The 10000-nt window shown below is 44.0% G+C and overlaps 1 protein-coding gene across 1 annotated transcript in view; it reads right to left on the minus strand.

The window, feature by feature from the left end:
• Window positions 1-10000, minus strand: part of LOC308281192 (protein kinase C beta type-like) — a 130064-nt gene that overhangs the window by 80717 nt on the left and 39347 nt on the right. Inside the window, 1 exon segment of the mRNA XM_080721311.1 lies at window positions 8550-8661. Within this exon segment, the coding sequence (XP_080577437.1) occupies window positions 8550-8661 (112 nt within the window).

Below are 10000 nucleotides of genomic sequence, written 5' to 3' on the forward strand. Positions count from 1 at the left end.
GGTACAAGGTCTACTAAAAGGAGATCCATGAAAAGACTAAGCTTATTTCCACTGGAAACCATTGAAGTATCTCATATAACATTGAATGACAGACAAATAGAACACAGTACTATGCAGTAGATATGTAAAGAAAAACAAAAAAGAAAACAGTAAGTCTAAAACAAACAGTATATACAAAGAAGGGGCAGGGGAGGGTAGGGTTGGGCTAGGTTCATTTTTTACCAGTTGCGAACGGCTGCTGCCTGTAAGTGTTTTTTCAGGGCAATTTTAAAGGATGTTAGTGATCCACACTCCTTTATGGCCTTCGGTAAGGCTTTCCACATTTTGGTGGTATAGCAGAAAAAAGAGTTTGACCCTTTGTTGGTTTTGACTCTGGGTTGAAAGTGATCTGTGGCGCTGCCTCTGGTGTTGTAATTATGGACATCCTTAATGTTTATAAAGTATTTTGATAGGTACTTGGGTATCATAGTGGTGTAGTGTATCTTGTACACCAGGCCCATTGCAAGTTGCTGTACTCTGTCATCTACTCTGAGCCACCCCACTCTTAACTGGTGAGTAGCGGTGAGGTGAGTCTGATAGGGAAGGGTAAGCAGGACCCTAATTAGTTTATTTTGGGCTGTTTGTAGTTTAGTTTTCAGGGCTTGTGGGGCGTCACGATACCATACGTGGACTCCGTAGTCAAAGAGAGGCTGGATTATTGCACCAGCTATGGTCTTCAGTGTGTTGAAATTGACCATCGGGGCGATCCTCTGTAGGAAACGAGTTCGTTGGTTGATTTTATTTATTACTTTAGAAGTCATCTTTTCACTGGAAAGATTAGCTTCAAGGATGCATCCCAAGTAAGAGATTTCGTTTTTTCGTGTTATGACCTTGTCACCCACTTTGATTGTGAAGTTATCGACCTTTTTGAGGTTATGATTTGTTCCAAAGAGGATGGACTCCGTTTTTCCCAGGTGAATTGATCATTTGGGTAACACTTTCTATGAAGCCCACACTTATAATGCATTATGACGGCATTCATAATGCATTATAATGCACTCATAATGCTTCATAACTACCCTCATAAACACTCATAATGCTTCCTGATGCACTATATCAACAGTCATAAGACATTATAATGTAACTTATAATTAATTATAATGACTCAAGTTATGGATGCTCTTGAATACTTCTGAAGATCACATCTATAATGCATTATGAGGACACTTATAGTGCATCATAATGCTCTCTAGACTGACTGCTTATACTACATTATGATGACTTATACACGCGACTCATAGTATGCTATAATAACCCATGCAGTATCATGAGTCTCCATGAGGCGTCATTGTATGTGTTAAGTAAAGTGAAACACATATGGATGCATCTATAATAAGGCATAAGTCATCATAGCGCGTCATTGTCGGGGCTAAGTAAAGTGTGATGCATTTGCATGCATTTAAAAGAATCTATGCTGCATCCTAAGTTATTATAAAGCAAGACAATACATTACACGTTTTATTTGCCCATGGGTGCCAACAACAACAACAACAGGGTGCTAGACAAAAAACAGCCACAATGCAGTACAATTTTAAACAATAAAATGACTTTGAATATGTATCGTCTTGCTTTATAATAACTTAGGATGCAGCATAGATTCTTTTAAATGCATGCAAATGCATCACACTTTACTTAGCCCCGACAATGACGCGCTATGATGACTTATGCCTTATTATAGATGCATCCATATGTGTTTCACTTTACTTAACACCTACAATGACGCCTCATGGAGACTCATGATACTGCATGGGTTATTATAGCATACTATGAGTCGCGTGTATAAGTCATCATAATGTAGTATAAGCAGTCAGTCTAGAGAGCATTATGATGCACTATAAGTGTCCTCATAATGCATTATAGATGTGATCTTCATAAGTATTCAAGAGCATCCATAACTTGAGTCATTATAATTAACTAGAAGCAGCGTCTAGTCGGCGACCTGGCCAACTCGGAACAATGTAAATAGGGAATGAATGCCCCGCCCTTTAGGACCCGTTTTGACCATCTGTCTGCCTGTGTCCATTTATGCCCATATATGGAGATATCTGTATCTGTCTGTCTGTCTGTCGGCGTCCATTTTATGTCCATATATGGAGATCACTGCAGTTATAGTTCTGGGTCCATTTTATGCCCAGATATGGAGATATCTGTCTATCTGCGTCCATTTTATGCCCATATATGGAGTATCTGTCTGTGCCTCCAACTGTGTTGCAGACACAGTGCCGGTTCCCCCTTTAATGCAAACCTCATTATACCTGTTGTCATAGGACCCGTTTTGAACATCTGTTTGCCTGTGTCCATTTATGCCCATATATGGAGATATCTGTATCTGTCTGTCTGCGTCCATTTTATGCCCATATATGGAGATCTTTGACCATCTGTTTGCCTCTGTCCATGTATGTCCATATATGGAGATATCTGTATCTGTCTGTCTGCAATCCATTTTATGCCCATATATGGAGAACACGCGTGCCCGTGGGACGAACGGTTCTCGAGATACGCGGATTACATACATACATACACACTCACAGAGATTTTTTGTTGACTCATGTGGCGTACGTGATGTCAGAGCCTTTTATGAAGTGATGTCACAATGAGTCAGAGCTTTCGCCGATTTCCTCCGGAACACCTGATGTCAACAATCAACCCCGCATAAGGAGATTCCGAACGTTTCGCGCCGGTTCGGGAAAACCGCACGTCGGGTCGGGTCGAGACCCGGCACTGCACTCCGTGCCGCGGCGGGGAACGCGCGTGCCGAATCTGAAGCCGGTGGGACGAACGGTTCTCGAGATACGCGGATTACAGACAGACACACAGACAGACAGACAGACAGACACGCAGAGACTTCTCGCATTTATAGATAGATGGCCAACTCGGAACAATGTAAATAGGGAATGAATGCCCCGCCCTTTAGGACCCGTTTTGACCATCTGTCTGCCTGTGTCCATTTATGCCCATATATGGAGATATCTGTATCTGTCTGTCTGTCTGTCGGCGTCCATTTTATGTCCATATATGGAGATCACTGCAGTTATAGTTCTGGGTCCATTTTATGCCCAGATATGGAGATATCTGTCTATCTGCGTCCATTTTATGCCCATATATGGAGTATCTGTCTGTGCCTCCAACTGTGTTGCAGACACAGTGCCGGTTCCCCCTTTAATGCAAACCTCATTATACCTGTTGTCATAGGACCCGTTTTGAACATCTGTTTGCCTGTGTCCATTTATGCCCATATATGGAGATATCTGTATCTGTCTGTCTGCGTCCATTTTATGCCCATATATGGAGATCTTTGACCATCTGTTTGCCTCTGTCCATTTATGTCCATATATGGAGATATCTGTATCTGTCTGTCTGCAATCCATTTTATGCCCATATATGGAGAACACGCGTGCCCGTGGGACGAACGGTTCTCGAGATACGCGGATTACATACATACATACACACTCACAGAGATTTTTTGTTGACTCATGTGGCGTACGTGATGTCAGAGCCTTTTATGAAGTGATGTCACAATGAGTCAGAGCTTTCGCCGATTTCCTCCGGAACAGCCTGATGTCAACAATCAACCCCGCATAAGGAGATTCCGAACGTTTCGCGCCGGTTCGGGAAAACCGCACGTCGGGTCGGGTCGAGACCCGGCACTGCACTCCGTGCCGCGGCGGGGAACGCGCGTGCCGAATCTGAAGCCGGTGGGACGAACGGTTCTCGAGATACGCGGATTACAGACAGACACACAGACAGACAGACAGACAGACACGCAGAGACTTCTCGCATTTATAGATACATTATAAGTTACATTATAATGTCTTATGACTGTTGATATAGTGCATCAGGAAGCATTATGAGTGTTTATGAGGGTAGTTATGAAGCATTATGAGTGCATTATAATGCATTATGAATGCCGTCATAATGCATTATAAGTGTGGGCTTCATAGAAAGTGTTACCGTGTCTTTTCAACCTGCAAGTGGTCCTTGCCCGAGACTAGGAGAGCCGAGTCATCCGCGAACAGGAACAGGTTGCAGTCGCAAGCAGATGCCATGTCGTTCACGTATATTAGGAACAACAAAGGTCCCAGTATGCTACCTTGAGGAACACCACAGCTTACTGGGAGGGGGGGGGACAGGGTACCGTTAATCTCCACCACCTGTTCCCTCCCCACCAGGTAAGATTGCATCCAACTCACTGCTGCGCTGTCAAGACCGATGGCTTTTAGTTTCTCAATCAGAATAGAATGATTTACGGTGTCAAATGCCTTCTGGATGAAGATGAAGCAGGGACCCCTTAGCTGAGAGACAGATGAAGCAGGGACCCCTTAGCTGAGAGAGAGATGAAGCAGGGACCCCTTAGCTGAGAGACAGATGAAGCAGGGACCCCTTAGCGGAGAGAGAGATGAAGCGGGGACCCCTTAGCTGAGAGAGAGATGAAGCAGGGCCAGGGACCCCTTAGCTGAGAGACAGATGAAGCAGGGACCCCTTAGCTGAGAGAGAAATGAAGCAGGGACCCCTTAGCTGAGAGAGAGATGAAGCATGGACCCCTTAGCTGAGAGAGGGATGAAGCATGGACCCCTTAGCTGAGAGAGAGATGAAGCAGGGGACCCCTTAGCTGAGAGAGAGATGAAGCAGGGACCCCTTAGCTGAGAGAGAGATGAAGCAGGGACCCCTTAGCTGAGAGGGAGATGAAGCAGGGACCCCCTCTAAATGCTGTATAAAACTATGTTGCAGATGTTCATCCATTTCATAGATTCATAGACTTGTTTTGACTGTCATCAGACATTTAATCACTTTAATTGCATTACATTCACCCATTCACACACGCATTCATTACATTCACCCATTCACACACACATTCATTACATTCACCCATTCACACACACACACACACACACACACACACACACACACACACACACACACACACACACACACACACACACACACACACACACATTCATTACATTCACCCATTCACACACACATTGATACAGTGATGTCAGAGGAAACCATGCTTGGCACGGTTTCTCTACGCTTAAGCCAATGCCGCTCAGGAGTTAACGTTACTCTAACAGACCACCAGGTGTGGTTATAATATGTTTTGTATGTGTCTATGGAGTTAACATTACTCTAACAGACCCCCAGGTGTGGTTATAATATGTGTTGTATGTGTCTATGGAGTTAACATTACTCTAACAGACCCCCAGGTGTGGTTATAATATGTTTTGTATGTGTCTATGGAGTTAACATTACTCTAACAGACCCCCAGGTGTGGTTATAATATGTTTTGTATGTGTCTATGGAGTTAACATTACTCTAACAGACCCCCAGGTGTGGTCATAATATGTTTTGTATGTGTCTATGGAGTTAACATTACTCTAATAGACCTCCAGGTGTGGTTATAATATGTTTTGTATGTGTCTATGGAGTTAACATTACTCTAACAGACCCCCAGGTGTGGTTATAATATGTTTTGTATGTGTCTATGGAGTTAACATTACTCTAACAGACCACCAGGTGTGGTTATAATATGTTTTGTATGTGTCTATGGAGTTAACATTACTCTAACAGACCCCCAGGTGTGGTTATAATATGTTTTGTATGTGTCTATGGAGTTAACATTACTCTAACAGACCCCCAGGTGTGGTTATAATATGTTTTGTATGTGTCTATGGAATTAACATTACTCTAATAGACCCCCAGGTGTGGTTATAATATGTTTTGTATGTGTCTATGGAGTTAACATTACTCTAACAGACCCCCAGGTGTGGTTATAATATGTTTTGTATGTGTCTATGGAGTTAACATTACTCTAACAGACCCCCAGGTGTGGTTATAATACGTGTTGTATGTGTCTATGGAGTTAACATTACTCTAACAGACCCCCAGGTGTGGTTATAATATGTTTTGTATGTGTCTATGGAGTTAACATTACTCTAACAGACCCCCAGGTGTGGTTATAATATGTTTTGTATGTGTCTATGGAGTTAACATTACTCTAACAGACCCCCAGGTGTGGTTATAATATGTTTTGTATGTGTCTATGGAGTTAACATTACTCTAACAGACCCCAGGTGTGGTTATAATATGTTTTGTATGTGTCTATGGAGTAACATTACTCTAACAGACCACCAGGTGTGGTTATAATATGTTTTGTATGTGTCTATGGCGTTAACAGAGAGTATTTTCACAATAGAACCGTGTTATACAAAATGTAATGCCTCAACTCTAAAGGTCCGTACACACCGCCGGCGAATTGGCGAATAGCGAATTAGCGTATAATTCGCTTTTATAAAAAAAACCTTATAAAGTCAACGGAAGCGTCCACACCAAACGCGAATTTAGAAAAAGCGAAAAGGTGTCTGTTTTTTATTCGCCCTTGTGTCGAATATAGCGAACATTCGCTGGTGAACTCCTCTCTCTCTCTGTATTAAATCAAGCTCACTCTATCCTACTTAACACATGGGCTGCTAAGGTTTATAACATTTATAGCTGTTGCTGCTGCCACCATTGACTTACGCTTTGTTTTGACGTGCCTCGCAAGCTTCATGCGTGTGCACGTGCATGTCCAGAGAAGATTGAGGAGGATAATCCATTTGTTTACAATTAAATCAAGCTCACTCTATCCTACTTAACACATGGGCTGCTAAGGTTTATAACATTTATAGCTGTTGCTGCTGCCACCATTGACTTACGCTTTGTTTTGACGTGCCTCGCAAGCTTCATGCGTGTGCACGTGCATGTCCAGAGAAGATTGAGGAGGATAATCCATTTGTTTACAAACGCTCGCGAAACTAAAATCCAAAAATCGCGGTAAAATCGCGGTAAAGTGTCGCCGTGAAAACAATCAGCTCTCTGCTTCCATGGGGCTGTTTTCACTTCATTCTTAGATAAAGCCGTTCTTATGTTTCAAAGTAGAATCTAAAGCAATGTTAAGTCCTTCCGTGATGTCTTCCCTAGAGGGGCTGCCTGCACTGACTGGGTGACGTAATGGACTCAGGTCATTCAAAGGGCAGCTGCAGGCTCAAAAAGTTAACTGTTTGTTGCCTCGTCTGTGAACGAGATAACTTCCTGTGGCAGGGGGACACCTAGTGGCCATAACTCGTCTCTGAACGAGTTTGGCTCCCCAAGTGTTAAAGAGAGAGAGAGAGCATGGTCAAGGGACCTTCCCTTTGCATTGAGGCCGAGGGGAACTGCGTTTCGTTTCCGTGTCTCTCGTCTGTGTGGCAGCTTGGAAAAAGTACTCGAATGTCTACTGGTAAAAGCATGGTTTTTGTATGTTTTATTGTTAATTTATATCTGTAAAAAGACTAATGTTTTAAAATAAATCGCTGGGTATTAAATACAATAGGATCCGAAATGTAATGGAGTGAAGGAAAGTACTGGGAATTGGACTCAAAATACCTACAAGTACAGGCTACTCAAGTAAATGTACTTCTAGTTACTTTACACCTTTACACTGCTGCGAGCTGCCTGTCTGCGGGGGAGCGGAGCGGAGGGGGAACAGTGAACGCGTGTTGTCTCTTCTGTGATGTGATGGGTTGTGTGCGCCGGTGAAGACTTCTATTCTTCTTTTTCTTTTTATTATTCAATAGGCTAACAACTGCGACCAGGTCATCATCACTTGAGGATGTAGTTTCCATTGTTTTATTTGTTTCCCCGTCCGTTCTCCTCTCTCTCCTTTCTCCTGTGGTTACAGGCAGATATCACCCCCTCGTTTTTAGGCGAATATTAGACGCATATTCGCGTCGCTTTTTGGTGTGTATTGAAAAAGGCGAATCGCGAATACTTCGCTTTTTTGGTTAATTACTTCGCCGGTCTGTACAGAGCTTAAGTGCTCGTCGTCAGGGGGGGGGGGGTCATGTTCCCCACATATGAGACCAGTCGTTACTGCTAAAGATGCTCAAATCATTCATTAATTTGGGATTCACAACATGAATCACTACAAATACCATGATTCACTACAAATCCCACAATTCACTACAAATCCCACAATTCACTACAAATCACATGATTCCCTGCTGGCTCAGTGCAGAGCAGCACTACAGGCCCCCTCTGGGAATCACTACAACTCCCATGAGCCTCTCTGGGAATCACTACAACTCCCATGAGCCTCTCTGGGAATCACTACAACTCCCATGAGCCTCTCCTAGGTCAAGGCAGAGCAGTACTGACTCCTCATAGACCCTCTGAGGGAACCTGCATAGCTCTCTGTCGGCTCTCCGTTGGATTGGAATGAGCTCTAGAATTCTTTATCAGCACATTGGCCGGGTTTCCCAAAGTGATTTTATCCCATCGTAGCTCATCACATGGTCGTAGAGACCAAGCCCTGTCCGTCATGTTCCTGTGTTTACATGGGTTCAGGCAGAGCGACTTATTTAACCCTACAACTACACCATCATTCACACACACACACACACACACACACACACACACACACACACACACACACACACACACACACACACACACACACACACACACACACACACAGTGTTGTGTAGTGTACTTACGGTCACATTTCATCCCCTGGTGGATCAGCCCGTACAGCAGAGATCCACAGTGGTCACAGAACGTTGGACTGGAGTACGTATGGACCTTGAACCTGTGTTTACTGCGAGGGTCCTGCAGGGGGCGATGAGAGGGGAGGAGAGGAGAGGAGAGGAGAGGAGAGGAGAGGAGAGGAGAGGGGAGGAGAGGGGAGGAGAGGAGAGGGGAGGAGGGGAGAGGGGAGGAGAGGAGAGGAGTGGAGAGGAGAGGACGAGGAGAGGAGAGGAGAGGAGAGGAGAGGAGAGGAGAGGAGAGGAGAGGAGAGGAGAGGAGAGGAGAGGAGAGGAGAGGGGAGGAGAGGGGAGGAGAGGAGGGTCAATCACCACATTGTGTCCTCTAAATGTTTTATGTTTTCTTAGATGTGACCTCTATAAAACCAGGACACCCATTTATAAGCTGAACCTCTTCAACAGAGAATCTGGGCCAATAAGACATCACAGCACAATCACAAGTTTTCACATGAAATAAAACATGAAAACTGAAACCACTGTTCATATCATTTAATGATAACGACACCTAAAAACAACTTAGAGCAGGGGTCTTCAACGTTTTCAGGCCAGGGACCCCTTAGTTGAGAGAGAGATGAAGCAGGGACCCCTTAGTTGAGAGAGAGATGAAGCAGGGACCCCTTAGTTGAGAGAGAGATGAAGCAGGGACCCCTCAGTTGAGAGAGAGATGAAGCAGGGACCCCTTAGCTGAGAGAGAGATGAAGCAGGGACCCCTTAGTTGAGACCCCTTAGTTGAGAGAGAGATGAAGCAGGGACCCCCACAACCTGTTCATAGATTCCATATAGTTTCATCGTTTGACAGCACAATCATCAGTGTATGTTGGATTCATGTCAATTTCTGTTTTCAGATATACAGTAACCACTAATAAACCATGAATACTTAATAAACTTGACATTCTTTTTCCCCTCTACACCAAACCTCTTTGCCAAAAATAGCCAATCTACAAGCTCACAGCGCCTCGCAGCGTGAGGCGTTGTGAGCTTGTAGATCTGCTATTTTTGGATAAAGTTCTCAGAATATGGATGCTAGGATTGAAGTGGTTAATATAAAGGATAAAAAATGGTTCTATCAAACAAATATTTGGAGGACCCCCTGTAGTAACTCTGAGGACCCCCTAGGGGTCGCGGACCCCCTGTTGAAGACCCCTGCTTACGAGCAATAATAACAGTAAAGAACCAAGTCATTTAGCAGTGCATTGAGTGGTCAAACCATATCTAGTTTGAGATCCACTGTAGTTCAAACCAAGATGAGCATGCAAATGTCATGACCTGAGACCACAGTGGCCTTAATGCCCCTCAAACCAATGTCATGACCTGAGGCCACAGTGGCCTTAATGCCCCTCAAACCAATGGCATGACCTGAGACCACAGTGGCCTTAATGCCCCTCAAACCAATGGCATGACCT

Source organism: Nannobrachium achirus, assembly GCF_963921795.1.
Source record: "Nannobrachium achirus genome assembly, chromosome: 3".
In the NCBI taxonomy this organism is placed as follows: domain Eukaryota; kingdom Metazoa; phylum Chordata; class Actinopteri; order Myctophiformes; family Myctophidae; genus Nannobrachium; species Nannobrachium achirus.